The 19,811-nt window shown below is 39.3% G+C and overlaps 1 protein-coding gene across 1 annotated transcript in view; it reads left to right on the top strand.

Moving 5' to 3' along the window:
- RAB10 (RAB10, member RAS oncogene family) overlaps positions 1–5,330 on the top strand; it is a 77,512-nt gene extending 72,182 nt beyond the window's left edge. Inside the window, exon 6 of the mRNA XM_029231680.1 lies at positions 442–5,330. Coding sequence (XP_029087513.1) covers positions 442–525 — 84 coding nt within the window. The 3' untranslated portion in view covers positions 526–5,330. The remainder of the gene's footprint in view (positions 1–441) is intronic.
- The last annotated feature ends 14,481 nt before the right edge of the window (positions 5,331–19,811 follow it).

Raw genomic sequence — 19,811 nt, 5'->3', positions numbered from 1 at the left:
TATGGAAATACAAGGTCCAATCTCAAAAGGCAAGTAAAACTAAACAGAAAAGGGCTGTTTCACTTCTCTGAAGTTAGACATGATCCAACATTGGTTTTATACATATGCTTGATGATGCTTTTTAAGTACTAAATACTCAGGGGTCAGGCCAGGAGATAATATACCTCTCTTCACAAGAGTTAGGGCAGAGAAGATTTCAGAAGTTCTACAAAGGAAAGCCAGGAGGCCTCAAGACATTTCACAACTTGGAAGAAAAAGGCAAAATGAAGATCAAAAACAAAACTTCCATTTCTTTACTTTGCATGGGAGAGAAAACCTATCTCATGTGACTGTAATTGCACTGTTACATAAATTAACATTTATGAGAATATTGCTGTTAAATCTTGATTTATCCATGGCAGTGTTTTTTCACGGGTTGCTTTCCTTGTGTGTTTGTTCCAGACCCCTGTAAAAGAGCCCAACAGTGAAAACGTAGATATCAGCAGTGGAGGAGGCGTGACAGGCTGGAAGAGCAAATGTTGCTGAACGCTCTCCTGTTCCATCAGTTGCCATCCACCACCCTGTTTTCTCTTCCTGCTGCAAAATAAACCACTCTGTCCATTTTTAACTCTTCAACAGATATTTTTGTTCCTCATCTTTTAACTCCTAGTCCACCTGTTTTATTTGTTCTTTCATCTGTGACTGCTTGCTGACTTTATAATTTTCTTCAAACAAAAAAATGTATAGAAAAATCATGTCTGTGAGTTCATTTTTAAATGTACTTGCTCAGCTCACCACTGCATTTCAGTTGTATTATAGTCCAGTTCTTATCAACATTAAAACCTATAGCAATCATTTCAACTCTATTCTGCAAATTGTATAAGAATAAAAGTTAGAATTAACAATTTTATTTTGTACAACAGTGGAATTTTCTGTCATGGATAATGTGCTTGAGTCCCTATAATCTATAGACATGTGATAGCAAAAGAAACAAAAGCCAGGAAAACACTCATTTTCGCCTTGTGTATGTAAATGGGGTTAATTTTGTCCTGTGCCTTATGTGGAAAGGAACTTCTTTGGTTTTTCCTTTTTTTGTTTTGGTGGAAGCATGTGCAGGAGACATATCATCGAAACATAAAGCATTATAATGTTTGTGGTCTGCTTGGCTGTAATTTTCAAAGTAGTTAATTGAGGACAAAGGATAATGCAGAAATGATAGCTTTGGTTTGTGGAGTCTCATTTTAAGTGGCCTTTATAATTAAAACTATTCCTGCCACCGGTTCTTTTCCTTGGCCACTTTTTCCTTGTGTCTCTTCCTGCATGCTGCTTTATTTGCTTCTCCCCCACCACCCTGTGGTATGATTTATTTAAAAATGAAAGGGGTAAACTAGCAGGTTTGTCGAGTTTAACATAAAGCACTGATTTAACTTGCTAAGTAAACTGAAAGATAAATTCTAACTGCCTGTTATCAAATGTCAGTTAACTGTGTCCTCCCCTCATTTCTCTCTCCCCTAAAGCTTCTGTCCCAGATTCCTTCATTTGCTGTTCGACTTCATGTTCCTCTTCTCTTTCCCTCTTTGTTCCCTTCCTGTCTCTCCACTGAGTTTATGAAATGGAAGAGTTAATTGCATGCACTAGTGTTTGGAGGGTGTTGTGGTTTGTCTTTCTAATTAGGTGTATAGCCTATTCACTTTCCTAGAATAAATCTCTTAACCTAAATTTGAATAGTCTCCATTTTGGCAACTCCTCTAGCAGTTTGGTAGCCCAGTCAAGGTTGTTTCAAAAAGGTGGGAAGGAGGAGTGAAATTTATTAACATGTTTGCCAAATATATTGAGATTTGGCCTTCGAAGAACATTCTTTCAGTGTTAAGTTGTCTTTACCTTAAGATTTAGAAGTACTTTAGAATATTATTAATTTTAAGTCCTATCTTCACATCCCTTTGGAAAACTTGTATTACCATGGATTTGGAAAAAGGACAACAAAGGCTTTTCATGTGAAGATAAGATACTGTAGCTCTCTCTCACCCTGTCATTTTTTCACTTCATTTTTCTAATTTTGCCTCATTGCTTATCATTAGGATCGGGTAAGTTAAGTTTGCTATGCTGCTAGCATCCTAAGATGATACCTTTGTTGAAATAATTGTGAATAGCATGATTCATCTCTAGCAGAGGCTGAGTTTAGGACAGCAGCTTCCATTGAAAAGTCTTTTTGTGTCGTGGATAGCATTTTAATGACCTCTTGGCTCACATAAACAACATAGGGACGTATCTGCTCTGAACATCCATGAATTTTCAGATAGTGCCCTAAAAGTGATTTTATATGCCTCACTGGTGGTTGTTGTTAGGTTTTTTGCCTCACTTTATCATTGTTTACTACTAGTAAAAGCAGCATTGCCAAATAATCCTTAATTTTCCATTAAAAATAATAATGACATGATGTTAAGCTTCTCAAAAAGTTTTAGGTTAAACCTACTGTTGTTAGATTAATTTTAATGTGTTTGTTGCTTTCCTTTATCTGGAATGTGGCAGTAGCTTTTTTTATTTTTAACCCTCTTTTAATCCTTACTCAGTTCAGTGACTTAAGGTTTGAGAGCTAAACACTGGGATTTTTGGGTAACAGACTGACAGTTTTGTTGTTTGCATACTTATAATTGGCATTGTACATAGAAAGGATATGGCTACCTTTTGTTAAATCTGCACTTTCTAAATATCAAAAAAAGGGAAATGGAGTATAAATCAATTTTTGTATAACCTGTTTGAAACATGAGTTTTATTTGCTTAATAATAGGGCTTTGCCCCCTTTTCTGTAAGTCTCTTGGGATCCTGTGTAGAAGCCGTTCTCATTCAACACCAAACAGTTAAGTCCATTCTCTGGTACTAGCTACAAATTCGGTTTCATATTCTACTTAACAATTTAAATAAACTGAAATATTTCTAGATGGTCTACTTCTGTTCATATAAAAACAAAACTTGATTTCCAATTGCGTGGCTTCGTTTTCATTTATTTATGGAGTTTAAGATGGAGGATTCCTTCTGAAAATAGTGCAGAATAGCAAACTGGATATTAGAGGAGCAGAAGTAGAAGGAGAATAACTTTTTCAACTAGGGAATGCTGGGAAGGCAATTTCAAGGGCTATCACTGGAAGAAACTGCATTTTAAAAGCAGAATCATCCTGGCATCAGGTGCACAACCGTAGTCACTCCCCAGCTAACACTTGCTAGAATGTGCCAGAGGCCAACTACAACTGAAGCCAGCTGATGACCCAGGGGCACCAAGGTAGGGCTGCCATACTCTAGGATGAATCCTTGTTTTAGCAGTGACTGTCCTCTTAATCTGAAAAATGTAAAGTGTTTCCTACCTTTTTTGTGAACCATAAAAAACAACTTTGGCTTTTTTTTATATGTAGTATTGATGAAAGAAATGTTTGATCCTGTATTAAGGCCTTATTAGTCAATAAATAAAGATAAATACTTGTTGACAAGATTATCTCTGCTGGAAGGATATATAGAGGTTTTCTCATAGTGCAGTTTTTATAAGGATCACCTAGAGTGATGGTAATGCTTCCCCGTTCACTCCCATCAACACGGAGTTTTGTGTCTCGGGTGGGGCCTATGATTTCTGCCTTTAAGATTGGTATAGGAAAACAGACCATGGCCTCTGCCCTTACATTTATGACCTAGTTTAGAAAGCAAAAGGAATTAGTGATCAGGTAAACATATACAAGAGCCAAATAGTTGTGATCCAGATTTAAGTGCTGTGTTAATAGAAGAGCAAGTTCAGTCGGTGAGAGTAGTTGGGGTGGTGTTTGAGAGAGGAGGGAGGGACATGAATTGGTCCTCAGGTATGTGGATTGAATGGCTAGGGCTAAGGGGAGGTTAAGAAGAGACCATGAGCACATTAGAAACAAGCTTTGCTTGTGTGGCAGACTGTAAGTCCAGCTGGACAATGTGATAGGCAATAGGAGTCCTGGTGAGCCCTGCAGAGTGGTGAGAGCAGTGTGTTTGAGGAAGGCGAGTCTAGGTGGGTTGGAAGAGGAGAAACAAGGGTTCTAGAGATCAGACAGAAGGTTGCTGAATTATTGCGATTTGAATAAGACCAGACTAACATGATGGCAGAGGGCAGGCTTAATATACAGGGGAGTATGTGAAAGAGAAAGACTGTCTCTTGCCTACTAGGAAGTGGATTAGGTACTTGTGGCACTGTTTTTTGGGTTATGTCGTCAACGGCCTGGTGAAGTAGTACCATTTGTACGAAGTAAACTGTCTCGAGGTGAAGTAATGTGCTTCAGGTTGCACTGCCAGTTGGTGCTGGAGTTGGATTTCGAAACCAAGCCAGTGCTCAGTCTATTTTCACCTTCTCCATATCACAGTTTCTCAGGATAAGGTCCTAAGGTTTGGTTATACTGATTATAATGGGGGCAATAAAACAAACGTGCCAGAGCCAACAGAAAGACAGAACGCTGGAGGGTAACCTTAGCTTATCGAGTTAACTAGCCGTTTAGCCTAACCTTGGTACCTCGAACAAAGAACAATGCCCTTGAAAAGTACTTAGCACAGTTTACTACTTTTTTTCTTGAAACCTATATTACCCCTTACCATCTTGTTAATTTTGTTTCCTCCTACTTCTCACCATCTCTTGGCTAGAAGTAAATGAAGTTGCTTTTCACGATTCTCTTAATTGGCTGTCTGAGGCTATGTACTTTGAGGGGGACTTTTGCTACTTAATAATGGCCACAGCAGTGAATAATAGTAGTGAAATAAGTCAAAATACAGGGGCGGGGAGCAAAGTTCATGCCAACTTCCTAGGTGGATTTGAGATCAGTGTGACTCCCTAAGATCAAGAGTCATGTAGGGGATGTGAGTGCTCCAAGTCAGAATGTTTTGCTGGGACATCGAATTTAGGTCTGAAACTTGCAGCACCAAGATAAAAAGAGGTGGTGTGTTCCTGTTGCATCTAGTCAAAGGGAGAATAACAGTTGCTTAGGAAAAAATCTGTAGCAAAAAATTCAGGAACTTCTAACATTAATTGTCATTGAAGTACAAAGTGGAAATGTCTCCAGTGCAAGTTCAGAGAAATCCAGACATTTTATGTATCTTCTGACAAAGAACACAATACTTTCTATGCTGAGGCCATGCCAAAAAAAAAGATCAAACCTCAGGTCAAACTTACCTAGATCCAACTACCAATTTTACAGGAAATCTAAGGACAGAGGAATATATTAAACTACATCAGTCAACAAAATCCAGACTGGTAAATTTTACAGGATAACTGATCCAGTCTCTTCAACAATTAAGTTCCAATGGAGAGAGAGATTGTAAATTAACAAAAGATGGAAAGGAAAAAAAAAAAAGGCAAAACTAAACCTTAATGTGTTTAGGGAAGTACAGAAATAATATAAAGAATTTTAAGGGGCTTCCCTGGTGGCGCAGTGGTTGAGAGTCCGCCTGCCGATGCGGGGGACGGCGGCTTCGTGCCCTGGTCCGGGAAGATCCCACATGCTGCAGAGCGGCTGGGCCCGTGAGCCATGGCCGCTGAGCCTGCGCGTCGGGAGCCTGTGCTCTGCAGCGGGAGAGGCCACAACAGTGAGAGGCCCGCGAACCGCAAAAAAAAAAAAAAAAAAATGATTAAAAGTCAGGGAGGGGTATTCTTGGGGAGGGAGGAGTTATACATTGTAGGGGGACATGAAGGGTTTTGGGGATAGCAAAATCCTATCTTATGACATGGATGTTGTTTACAAGGGTGTTTGCTTTATAGCAATACATTAATCTACACATTTGTCCTATGTGGGTTTTAAAGTTTGTATTATATTTAACCATAAAGGGTGCCGTGTGTGTGTGTGTGTTTAAATGATACCACAATTTTCAGGACTATAGAACCAGTCTGAGAGGCTTTGCAGCCAAGACCAATGCTCAAAATCAAGCTTAGCAGAATTGGTCTGCTAAGGTGCTACAGTCCCTGCTGCTGAGCATCAGGCCCCAAGAATTGTCACTGAAATAGGGACTTCCCTGGTGTTCCCGTGGTTAAGACTCCACGCTCCCAATGCAGGGGGCACGGGTTTGACCCCTGGTCAGGGAACTAGATCCCGCATGCCCCAACTAAAAGCCTGCATGCCGCAACTAAAAGATCCCTCGCAGCCAAATAAATATTAAAAAAAAAAAAAAAAAAATTGTCACTGAAACAATATAGCTGCCACCAATGCAAAATCTTTGCTAAGTCTATATAGTTCAGCCTCTGTTTCTTTGTTTTCAGTAGCTTTCGCTGCAAAGTCTGGGTTGGTTGGTGGAGCCCAAATTCCAGGCAAGTGAGGGAAAGGGAGTATCTCTTGTTTTCAGCTTCAAAAGTGGGGGTGGGCTCTGACTCTAAGGGTCGGGGACTCAGGTGCTGGGCGGACAAAATGAATGATAAATGCCCCTGGTGTCAGTGATGCTCAAACTTTACTGCACGTTAGAATATCTGGGAAGTGCTTTTAAAAATACCAATGTTAAGGTTGCACCTCAGGCCAATTAACACAGGATCTCTAGGGTGAGACTGTTAGTGGTTTTCTTGTTTGACTTTCTGTGTGATTGCCATGTGCAGCCAAGTTCATGAACCAGTGCCTACACTCTTGCTACTCAAAGTGTGGTCTTTAGGTCAGCCACATTGGAATCACCTGGGAGCTTGTTAGAAATGCAAAATCTGAATGCCAGGCGGGCACACACACACACACACACACACACACACACACACACACACGGCTGTACTGAATTAGAATCGTATCTTGAAACAAGAGTCGTAGGTGATGCTTGTTATGCACATTCCAATTTGAGAAGGGCTGATCTACACTGTTCTTCCAAGGCCAGCCCAAGTCCCACCAGCAAGGATATTCCCTACTCCTGAGCAGGGAAGTGACCTTGCCCTTCTCCATCCATTCTGTAGCACTTTTGAGCTACATTCCCACTGGGCATGTATTGCAGACTTCCTTGGTTGTGGTTAATTGTCTTCTGTTGGCTCATCTCCTTACCAGACTGTAAGCTCTGGTGGGCAGGGACCCTGTCTCATCTCCTTTGTGTCTTCACAGTACTTAGCGCACTGCCATCCAAGCGGCAGGAGCTCAGGATGTGTGATCAGTGAACCAGTGACAGCCTTCTCCATCTTTCTCTGGCCTCCTTGTTCCCACCCCGACTTTCATGCTTTCACATTTGTATTCCAATTTAAAGGCAACTTCAAATATAACCATAAAAGAACCTTAAAATTCAAGCCCAATCTATTTCTGCGACTACCTCCAGACACAGGATAAGCTGGATGACTCCGTGGATCTCCGTTGCCTTGGAGGAGGTGGGCTAGGAAGCCCTCGGAGACTCAGTCCAATGTAAATATTCTCTGATTCTGTGGTTCCCCTCTGCCGGATTAACCAAGACTCAAAGTACTCTTAACTCTTGCGAGTTGGCAGGGATGGCTACGGAGAAATTATAAATTAAATAGAGCCATTGAGCCACCTTGTGACCATTCCTGGGAACTGCATTTCTTCATTGTGCACCAGAAACTTCTCCAGAGCCCACCAGTCTGAGATCCGTCATCAAGAATTTACGGTAAACACAGCCACACAAAATTAAATTCTCTCTCCCAACCTCCAATAAGATGGGAGTAAAGGAATTTACAAAGTATAATCAATCCTACAAAAACCAAATAAAAAAAGGCAAGAAATATCTGTAAGAATAAAAAAATATATTTATGCAAATATTGACCTAGGTCTTTAAAAAGTGGGAAATGGAAAACAGAGCTAACTATTCTAGAGCAGAAGTTACAACCTAAGTGTTTTCAAAGGTGGATGCCAATAAAAAGCGAGCAGATTCACCCTGAATCCCACGAGTTCCAGAGTTTAGCGGTACCAGGGACCATGGAGAAGATAAACGTGGTGATGGGTTAAAAATGGGGATGGGTAGAAAGTCTGTGTAAGAAATAATGGGATCCCCAAGTGTCCCCGCCCACCTCTTGCTGAGGAGTGCTGCCACTCTTGCTGGAGGCTTATTATTTGCAGAAATGGAATGACAGAACCTCCAGACGAGGACACAGGGCATTGGGGAAAGGTGGAGGTGAGTCAGAGGGTCGAACACCAGGAGTTCAGTGAATATCTGCGTTGCGTTTTTTTTTTTTAGTTTATTTATTTATTTATTGGCTGCATTGGGTCTTTATTGCTGCATGTGTGCTTTCTCTAGTTGCGGCGAGCGGGAGCTGTTCTTCACTGAGGTGCTCGGGCTTCTCACTGCAGTGGTTTCTCTTGTTGCGGAGCACGGGCTTGAGGCACGCAGGGGCTTTAGTAGTCGTGGCTCACGGGCTCAGTAGTTGTGGCTCGCGGGCTCTAGAACGCAGGCTCAGTAGTTGTGGCGCACGGGCTTAGTTGCTCCGTGGTATGTGGGATCTTCCCAGACCAGGGCTCGAACCTGTGTCCCCTGCATTGGCAGGCAGATTCTTAACCACTGTGCCACCAGGGAAGTCCCAATATTTGCATCTTGAACGATGAGCTCTTCAGATTCCTTCCTTCCTTCTCCCCTCCCTTTCCCAGAATTTTGGCAGCCAGACACACATTGCCAGGCCAAAGATTTGGAATGTCCTCTCTGGAAAACCTGTCCCAAAAGAAAAGACTCACAAATACTGGAGATTCACCAACTACAAGTTAGTCTCATTGCAGATTATTCTATGTTGAAGGTCTCCAGTCATCAAGATAGATGAATATACATGAAGTTTCCAATCTACCTAGAATATATATATGAGATCATTTAAACACAGAAACGTATACACAAATTAATAAAAATCCACGTTCCTGACCCTCAGACTTAACAGATATTTGCATTCAATCAGATATTCAGTTCTTCACATTAACATAAATGAGAGAATAAAACAACAAACAAAAAACAGAAAAAGGAAACAAAGGGGAAAAAAATGCAGAAAATCAAAGAAAAATCCCAAACTCACTTTCATTAATATTCTTGGATATGAGATGATATTGTATCCAAAAAGCAAGATTAGGATGTCATAAAAAAAGAAACAAAGAATGAGATAGAATTCTCTAAAATAAAAACTGTCAACTGAAATAAAAGTTTCAAGAGAATTAGAAGATAAAAGTCAAGGAAATCTTCCTGAAAGTAAAACACAAAAAAGAATGAGAAATGGAAAACAGGAGGAAATGATAAGAAATTTAGAAGGCCAATCTAAAAGCCAAAATTTGATTAGTTGGAGGTCTAGAGAAAGAAAATAGAGAAGAAAGCTGAAGGAAGGTGGTTATCGAAGAGAGAATATAAGAAAACTTCCTAGAATTGAGGGATTTTAGTCTCCAGATTGAAAAGGCCTAGCATGAAAAACAAAAAATTACCTGCACCCAGGAATGTCATCATGACATTTCAGAATTCCAAAGATAAATAATTAAAAAAAAAAAACAGAAAAAGCAGGTCACATACAAAAGAATCAAGGACCTGAATGATTTAAATGTTCCTAAAGTAATACTGAGACCTCGAAAACAATTCTGAGTGAAAAGGATATTCTATGTAGAATTCTAGACTCATTCAAATTACCTGTTAAATGTGAAATTATGTATTCAAATATGCAAAGAGGTAAATGTTTCCTTCCCTTACTCGCCTCCTCAGGAATCTATTGGAGGATATATTCTAGCAAAATGAAAAAGTACACCAGGAAAGAGGGAGACCTGAGATCCTGCAGGGCGGTGCTGCTGGCCTAGGAAGCAACCGATCTCGAGTGGACCCGGAGGACGTGGTCTCCAGAAACGCAAGTGGGAGAAATAATATTGATAGGTGATGGATGTTACAGAGCTGATGGAGCATGTGAAAAGAGTGAGGAAAGGGACCAGGCTAGGGACCAGGCTGTCTGAGAGCAGGGATAAAATCTGCCTGGTTTGCCACTGGATCTCCAGTGCCTAAGTGTTCCTGGCACGTAGAAGGTGCCCAGTAAATCATGTTAAAGGAGTGAGTGAATGAACGCATAAACGAGAGTTGATGAAGCTTCACGTATGTGCTTTGAAACAGGCAATACAGCAGACACCTAGAAATACAGGATAAATGTAATTTTAAATGCATAGCAAAATTCTCAAGAAAGCAAGGACAACTGAGGGACAAACAGGTCACTTAGAAATCATATTGCAGGGCTTTAATTTACAGATGTCCAGAGATGCCCCTGCTCCTTCTCCTCTCTGCTCAATGAAGTCAGGGCTGCATTCCCATCACCCCATCAGGAAAGCTCTTGCCGAGGTCAGAGCGGTGCTGAATCTGAGATGTTGACTCATTAATCTCACTCCTTCCTGAAACACCTCCTTCACTTGGATCCCAGGACACTGCTCTCTCCCTCCCTCACTTGCTCTCCTCAGTCTCAGAGCCAGTGTCCTCTTCATCTTCCTTTTTTTTTTAACGGAGTATAGTTTATTTACAATGCTGTGTTAGTTTCAAGTGTACAGCAAAGTGAATCAGTTATACATATACATATATCCACTCTTTTTTAGATTCTTTTCCCATATAGGCCATTACAGAGTATTGAGTAGAGTTCCCTGTGCTAATCTGATTTCACCTAATCCTGAGTTAGGATACGTACTCCAAGAGGTATGTGTTGTTGTCCGCATTTGGCAAGTGGATAAATACAAGCTCAGCAAATTATGTAACTTGTCAGAATCACACCAGCAGAAAGAAAAACTCAGGCCCATTCCCATATTGGTCTGACTCCCATACCTGGGCACTTACCTTCCCTGGAAGTCCATGCCCTAGTGGAGGGCCACTTTCACTCCTTGATATCTGTTGTAAAAATAGAGCAGTACTTTAGAAAATAATATGAGACGTGTGTATACTATAATATCATCTGAGTATGGGACTTGACCCTGCACCACATAGAGGTATGTTATACACAACTGACTAGAGTTTACAAGTCCGTTTTTTAGAACTGATTAAATGTCTTTTATTAAAATTTAAATTCCCATAATATTGTAATAATAAGTGCTCACATAAAAAGCAAATAGAAGAGACTCTGGTCATTTATAAAATAGCATTATATGAAACGAGTCTCAATAAATTTTAAAAGATTGAAATATTTAAAAGTATCTTTTCTGACCACAATGAAACTAGAAATCAGTAATAGAAGAGAAACTGGAAATTTTACAAATATATGAAAATTAGACAACATACTGTTTTTTCAATGAAGGTATAATTGACATATAACATATTCATTTCAGGTGTACAAAATTATGATTCAATGTATGTATATATTGCAAAACAATCACTACGATAAGTCTAGTTAACACCCATCACCAGACATAGTTACAGATTTTCTTTTCCTTGTGATAAGAATTTTTAAGGGCTTCCCTGGTGGCGCAGTGGTTGAGAGTCCGCCTGCCGATGCAGGGTACGCGGCTTCGTGCCCCGGTCTGGGAAGATCCCACATGCCGCGGAGCGGCTGGGCCCGTGAGCCATGGCCGCTGAGTCTGCGCGTCCGGAGCCTGTGCTCCGCAACGGAAGAGGCCACAACAGTGAGAGGCCCGCGTACCGCGTGAAAAAAAAAAAGAATTTTTAAGATCTACTCTCTTAGCAACTTTCAAATATACAGTACAGTGTTATTAACCACAGTCACGATGCTGTACATTACACCCCCTGGACTTATTTTATAACTGGAAGTTTGTACCTTTTGACCATCTTCACTCATTTCACTCCACCCCCCAGCCCCCTGCCTCTGGTAACCACCAATGTGTTCTCTGTATCTATGAGCTCGTTTTTTCATTTGTTTTTTTGTTTGTTTTAGATTCCACATATAAGTGAGATCATATGGTATTTTTCAATTAGCATAATACCCTCCATGTTGTTGAAAATGGCAGGATTGCCTTCTTTTTTTATGGTTGAATAATATGCCATTGTGTATGTATGTGTGTATGTCTATCATATATATATATATACATAGTTCACATTTTCTTTGTCCATCGATGGACACTTCGGTTGTTTCCATGTCTTGACTATTGTAAATAATGTTGTAACGAACATGGGGGCATAGATATCTTTTCCAGTAAGTGTTTTTCTTTCTTTCAGATAAATACCCATATGTGGAATTGCCAAATCATATGGTAGTTCTATTTTAAATATTTTGAGGGACCTTCATACTGTTTTTCACAGTGACTGCACCAAGTTACATTCTCACCACCAGTGCCCGGGGGGTTCTCTTTTCTCCACATCCTTGCCAACACTTGTTATTTTTTATCTTTTTTACAACAGCAGTTCTAACAGGTGTGAGGGGATAGCTCACTGTGGTTTTGATTTGTATTTCCCTGATGATTAGTGATGTTGAACATGTTTTCATGTACCTGTTGGCCATTTGTAGTGTGTTCTTTGGAAAAATATATATTCAGATCCTCTGCCAATTTTTAAATTGGGTTGTTTGGGGTTTTCAGATACATGATTTGCAAATGTTTTTTCCCATTTGGTAGGTTGCATTTTCATTTTGTTGATGTGCAGCATAGTGACTACAGTTAAAAATACTGTATTGTATATTTGAAAGTTGCTAAGAGACTAGACTTTAAAAGTCTTCATCACAAGAAAAAAAATAGGTAACTATGTATGGTGATGGATGTTAACGATACTTATTGTGGCGATCATGTCATAGTGTATACAAATATTGAATCATTATGTTATACACCTGCAACTAATAATGTTATATGTCAGTTATACCTCAGTAAAAAACAAAAACAAAACCCCAAAGCAATATGGTCTTGGCATAAAGACAGACATATAGACCAATGTAACAGGATAGAGGGCCCAGAAATAAACCCTCACATACATGGTCAAGAATCCAACTTCCCCAGAAGGCATTCCTACCAACTGTTCAGTCACTATGTGAGTGACTGAGTGGGAGCTCTCCCACAAGTTCTGGAAGCTTCTTGGCTTGACAGTAAGCCCAGGGCTCTCAGTTGCCGTCTTCCATCCCTGATGGCTGGTTGGTGGCAAGAAGACTGGTGAAAACAGCAGCAAAGCAAGTGGTAAGGGTAAATTTGTGATTTGTAGTAAGTCAACTTGCCCGGTTATAAAAATATCAACCGTGTTGTGTTGCCATCTTCAAAACGTCAGATCTTAAGTCTGGAGAAGGAAGCTCACATCTTTCAGACCCATGAATATTATCCAGACTCTATTGCTCAGATAGGCAGAGCAGAGGTTTTAATTTTAATGAAATCCAACCTACCAGTTTTTTCTTTTCAAAAGCGTGGATCACGCTTTTGGTGTTGCATCTAAAAAGTTATCGCCCAACATAAGGTCACTTAGGTTTTCTCCTATGTTATCTTCTATGAGTTCTATAGTTTTGTATTTTACATTTAGGTCTATGGGCTATTTTGAATTAATTTTTGTGAAGGGTGTAAGGTCTGGGTCTATATTCTCTCTCTATCTCTCTCTTTTTTGCATGTGGATGTCCTGTTGTTCCAGCCCCATTTTTTGAAAAGTCTATTCTTTCTTTTACCATTTAATTGCCTTTGCTCATTTGTCAAAGATCAGCTGACTATATTTGCCTGTGTCTACTTCTGGGCTCTCTATTCTCTTCCATTGATCTATTTGTCTTATTGCTCAGATTGGAATATCAGTGGAATTGTTGGACAGTCTGTCTCAGCAACAAAAGCAAAGCTGTAGGAGCCTCAGCTAATTCGTTGACTTGATTCACAGAAAAGACATTGGACAATTTCTACAGTTTTCCTTGGTTATTTGCTGTCGCTTGGGCCCAGATGATACCAAGGCCATCTGAAATGTTTATTCAGGCAAGTGTGGTTCTGAATGGTATGAAAAACAAGTAGCACAAAATCTCTTTTTTAGAAAACAATTTGAATAAAGTCATTTTTAAAGGATTCTGAAGCTTAAGTTGTGAACATAAACACCACCATTTAACAGCAAGAGATGAAAAGGCTAATGAAGCTTCAGTTTAAAGACATCTTAGTGATGGTGAAGCTTAATTAGAAGAAATTTTACAAAATGAAAAATATGGAATAATGAAAATAATGAAACATGTTGATTATTTGTTACTTCTTTCCTAATATTATTTAAAATACTATTTAGAGTCAAAATGTTTTATTTGTTTTGGATAAACATGTATTATTTACTTGAAAAAAAAGTGTATCAACTAACAAAATACCCAACTTATAAGACGTATAGTTTGATTTACTGTGTTCACTATTGACCAAAACTTAAAATTCTAACTTCCCGAAATAAATATTTCATGAGTTATTTATTTTTTGGAAGGAGCATTTCAGGAACAACTTATAGATAAGGAATGGGTTCCAATTCTTCTTTATCCCTATAACATTCTCTCCTTTTATGATAAAATATAAACATGCAAAAAAACACACCCCTTGAATAGGCTCCTTTCTACATTTTTTTGCCTAATGAACTACATTAGGTAAATTACAAAGGTCAACCAAACTGTGGTTCTTTTCTACTTTGCAGGATTCTAAGACACTTTATAGTTCACACCACAGAAATAAGAAAGAACGTCTTCAATGAATTCTTAACTGTAGAGAACTTATGAGAAGGAAATTAACACAGTGTTATACGATGACAAAATGAGGGCTGAAAGTCAACAAATTGAGCTCATTTTAAAAATGTCGGGCTTCCCTTGTGGTGCAGTGGTTAAGAATCTGCCTGCCAATGCAGGGGACACGAGTTCGAGCCCTAGTCCAGGAAGATCCCACATGCCGCGGAGCAACTAAGCCCGTGCGCCACAAGTACTGAGCCTGCGCTCTAGAGCCCACGAGCCACAACTACTGAAGCCCGTGTGCCTAGAGCCCATGCTCCACAACAAGAGAAGCCACCACAATGAGAAGCCAGCGCACTGTAATGAAGAGTAGCCTCTGCCCGCCGCAACTGGAGAAAAGCCCGCGCAGCAACGAAGACCCAACACAGCCATAAATAAATAAATAAATAAGAAAAAAGTGAATGGCTTTAAAATAACTATTCCCAGCCCTTTATAAGAACACACGATGACATGGGAATTCCCTGGTGGTCCAGTGGTTAGGACTCCACGCTTTCACTGTCGAGGGTACAGATTCGATCCCTGGTCAGGGAACTAAGATCCCACAAGCTGCGTGGCTGGGCCAAAAAAAAAAGAACACACGGTGACAATATCCATATGGTGCTTCAAACATCAACAGGAATACTTCCAGGCTGTTCTTTGGTCTATCCAGCCTGCTAGCAGAGGGGGAAGTGATTATGGTGTTCCAGCCACAGAGCTATGTAGCAAGTGGACAGAATCGTGGACATATTTCCCTCAGAGGACAACACAGACTTCTTAGTTGTTTTCAACTCTGAAAAGCCTCTATCACCTGGACTCTACAGATGGTGCTGCTGGGAACACAGTCCCGAAATCACTAAAAGGAAGCAGTAGTCCTTGAAGAAATGGCTGATTCCAGAGCTGGGCAGGCAAAGGGCAGAATGACCCTGGAACATCCTATTGTTTCAGAAAGTAAGGAAAATTCCAAAGAATTATGGGTGCATGCCAATGGCACACAGGAACTAGCTGAAAGATGCTCCCTTTGGTCAAATATAGGACAGTTTGAGCATCAAAATAAAGAATTTAAAAGAATTCATGAATTGATAATAAATAAGGGGCTGAGGGCAAGCTCCTCTTTGTAGTGGAATGCCAACTAATACATGTTTAAGGAATGACAGAGTTAGAAAATCACCATTTAGTAAACATCACAGTAATAATTGACTCAGTCAAGAATCAGCAATGGATGCTATCATTGGGTGCAAGTGTGCTGGGGAACAGGATGTTGTGAACATCCACAAACGTCTTCCCACCAATTCTCTGTTAATCACAAAGGGAAAAAAGGTGCCTTTATAGTGCGGACACCTGGCAAACACAACCTGAACCAAGTGATCCAAGTTAGCATCACAAAAAGTGGGACAAACTGACATCACTTGCCCTCTGGTATGGTGCGCTGAGTATTCCTGACAGTGACGCATCAGGCAAAACTGGTCATTCTACAGAACAAATGGTCTATATTCTTCAAAATACCAATGTCTTAAAAGCAAAAAAAAATAAAAATAAATAAAAATAAAGGACAATATTGGGATAAAAAATTGAATGTTGACTGAATATTATGTATCAATATTAAATTTCCTGAATTTAATAATTGAACTGTGGCTGTGTAAGAGAATGTCCTACTTCTTAGGAAACACATACTGAAGTATTCATGGGCAAAGGAGCGTGATGTCTTGAACTTGCTTTCAAATGGCTCAGAAGAGAAAAGAATAATACGTATTATACTGTGAATCGAGGTGAAAGACACATGGGAGTTTGTTATAATATTTTTACAACCTTTCTATAGGTCTAGCTCTTTTCAAAATAAAAAGTTTAATAGAAAAATAAGGTTGGGGCACTTCCACTTCTGGTAATAGTTGAGTAAATCCTATGAAAGCAACCTCCACAGGGGGAAAAATTAAAAAAAGATAAACTCTGGACTTTATACAAAAAATCAGCTAAATAAAGCCCCTAGAGAGTGAACTATTTATTTACCAAATAAAAGTGAAACAATATCTCTAAAGGCTGAAAGAAAAAGAAAGTCAACCCAGAATTCTATATCCCATGAACACATCCTTCAGAAAAAAGGGAAAATAGACATTCTCATTTAAAAGAGGAAAAAAAAAAAAAAAGAGAATTCATCGCCAGCAGATTTGCAGTACAGTAAATGCTAAAGGAACTCCTACACGCTGAAGGTGTATGATACCAGATGGAAACTTGGGTCTTCAGAGAGGAATAAAGAGCATCAGTAAGTAAATATGTGGGTAAATATAAAAGTCTGTTTTTTCTTCTTCATTTCATTATAATATGTATGACTCTTTACACCTAAAAATGACAACATTGTCTTGTGGGGTTAATGAAATACATGTAAATGTGTGTACATACATACAATGTATACATACAGTGCTATGTATATTGGAGAAGGGATAAATGGATCTGTATGTTACAAGTTTTCTATATTTAGTATACTGCTAACTCTATATAGACTGTGAAAATTTAAGAATGAATAATGTAATCCCTGGAAAAACCACCAAAAAAAAAAAAGTGGAAAAAAAAAGTATAGCTAAAAAGCCAATAGAAAAAAATGAAACAGACTTCTTTAAGAGGCAAGGAAGGAAGAGCCAGAAGAACAAAAAATAGAGGAGGTGAACAGAAAACAATAAAATAGTGGGTAAGTTATCTCAACCTGATAAAGGTCATCTACAAAAAACCTACAATTAACACCGTCCTCAATAGTGAAAGGCCAAAGACTTTCCTTCTAAGATCGGAGACAAGGCAAAGATGTCCACTTCCACTTCTCCTACTCAACATAGGACTGGAGGTCCTCGCCAATGCAGTTAGACGCAAAATAAAAGGCCTACAGATTGGACAGGATCAAATAAAGCTGTCTTTATTTGTAGACAACATGATCTGGTACACAGAAAATCCCAAGGAATCTACGAAACAGCTATAAAAACTAATAGATGAATTTAAGAACAGAATATGCAGTTGATTTTTATATATTGACCTTCAACCTTATTAAATTCATCTGTTTCATTGCAAAATGGGTTTATTCAGGAATTGGCAAGAATTGCAATTTGGGGGACTTCCCTGGTGTTGCAGTGGTTAAGAATCTGCCTGCCATTGCAGGGGACATGGGTTAGATCCCTGGTCTGGGAAGATCCCACATGCTGTGGAGCAACTAAGCCCGTGCACCACAACAACTGAGCCTGTGCTCTAGAGCCGGGGAGCCACAACTACTGAAGCCCGCGCACCTAGAGCCCATGCTCTGCAACAACAGAAGCCACTGCAATGAGAAGCCTGCACACCGCAATGAAGAGTAGCCCCCGCTCACGGCAACGAAAGAAAGCCCGTGTGCAGCAACGAAGACCCAACGCAGCCAAAAATAAAATAAATAAATTTATAAAAGAAAAAAAAGAATTGCAATTTGGGACATGCAATCTACAAGGAACCACAGGCAAGTCTGGAGAACAAAGGAGAGAAAACTCTTTTATAGAGGAGAAGGGGGAGTTGGGAGGAGCTATTATAAATAGAGTCCATTGGAGGAAACTGGGAATTCAGAGTGTAGTGGCTTTTCATTAGCTGAGTTGTGACAGGCTCTCAATGGCTAGGCTGTTTCCTGGCAGGGAGAAATTCTTCCTTCTGCTAGGTAGTAAAGTGGTAACCTTCTTCCCATTAGAGATACAAAGGTACAGTCTCTTCCTGTTGGGTCTGCAGTTGACACTGGAACGGTAGGGCGTGAGAGCTTACCCCTCTGGCCTCCCGACTACATTTTAAATGAGGTTTCTGTTTATTAACTTTCATAGCACAATTTTTAATGAGTGTGTAGTACTCCATGGTATATTTGCCTTAGAAATGCCTAATGAAAGTACAGCTACCCTCAGCTCCCCAGTCCAGAGGTGAGATGAGATACCAGTAATAAAATTTATGACTACCGTTTATTAAAATGTGTATCTGAAACTGTGCCAAGTGCTTTATGTACATCTTACATGAAGTGGGTATTATTTTTATCCCCATTTAACAGTGAGAGACAATGGTGTACTGGTAAATGTTTTATAACCACTCTCTAGGAAAAAAAAAAAACCTGATTCATAGCATTTACCAATTTCCATGGTGTAAATAATCCCACTATGGCCAATTTCAAGCTATCAACATGACATCACCAAACATAGAGTTGGGAAGAGATGAACAGTAGCACGCCATTGTATAGTTTTGCCACCATACAGAAACAATAGACAAAAATGACCTTTAGAGCATAGAAAATAGTAAAATGTAATAAAATGAGGAAGTAATGAGCTTTAATTATTTATTATGGTTGTTTAATATAAGTTGTTTATTTGTAACTTTTTATAATTTAATTTTTGATAAGAGCTGTGTTTAATAACCCACTTGTGAAATTCCTGAAATGTTGACAGTTGGCTCTTGCCACCACTGAAAAGAGATTAAGTCACTTGTACAGCCGTTGGACTTCAAATGTCATCCTCTCAGCTCTAGGGCCATTTTGCCTTATCTGTTGATGCCTGCTGTAAGCCAGATACATATTAGTCCCTGTGGAGGATCACATGTGAATAGATAAAATGCGGGAGGTGTATTTAATAGTACAACGCAATACATTCTATGGAGTGGTGTGGTGTGCACACTGAGAAAAGATGAGTCGGTCCTATCTTGGGAAATTAGGTGTTTTAAAGGGAAGGTGACACTTAGGCAACTATCAACAATGGCTGCTGACATCACGAAACAGAGACAACCTGACACTGTGTGCCTCCTGACAGAAGGACCACCACCTCCTATAACACAGTAATGCCAAGAAAGCAAAACTCAAACCTTCTGAATTTGATTTACTACCTACAGTCTACCACCAATTTAGAGAAAATCAACAGACAAAGTAACAAATGAAATTACCCTACAGGGACTGAATCAACAAAATCTAGACTGTGAGAAACACTATAGGACAAAGAGTCCAATTTCTTCTACAAATAAATTGCAAGGAAAAAATGTATGGATCTTACTGGGAACTTGATTAAATAAATTGTAAATAAATTCTCCAACAAGACAGTTGGGAAAATATGAACATCGACTACATATTTTGTGATACTAAGAAAATATTGTTAGTTTGTTAGTTGTATAATATCACTGCAGTTAAATTTTGTAAAAAAAAAAAGGTTCCTCTCTTTAGATATACATATTGAAATATTTATAGAGGAAATGATATCTAAGATCTTTTCAAAGTTCTATGAGGACATATATGTTCAATTGATCTTTAACAAGGGTGCCAAGGCAATTAAACGGGAGAAAGAATAACCTTTTCAACAAA

The sequence above is a fragment of the Monodon monoceros genome, unplaced genomic scaffold (assembly GCF_005190385.1).
Source record: "Monodon monoceros isolate NGI ecotype Baffin Bay Population unplaced genomic scaffold, NGI_Narwhal_1 Super_Scaffold_19, whole genome shotgun sequence".
NCBI lineage: Eukaryota > Metazoa > Chordata > Mammalia > Artiodactyla > Monodontidae > Monodon > Monodon monoceros.
The sequence above is the reverse complement of the archived record's forward strand: the minus strand, read 5'-3'. Positions and strand labels throughout refer to the sequence as shown.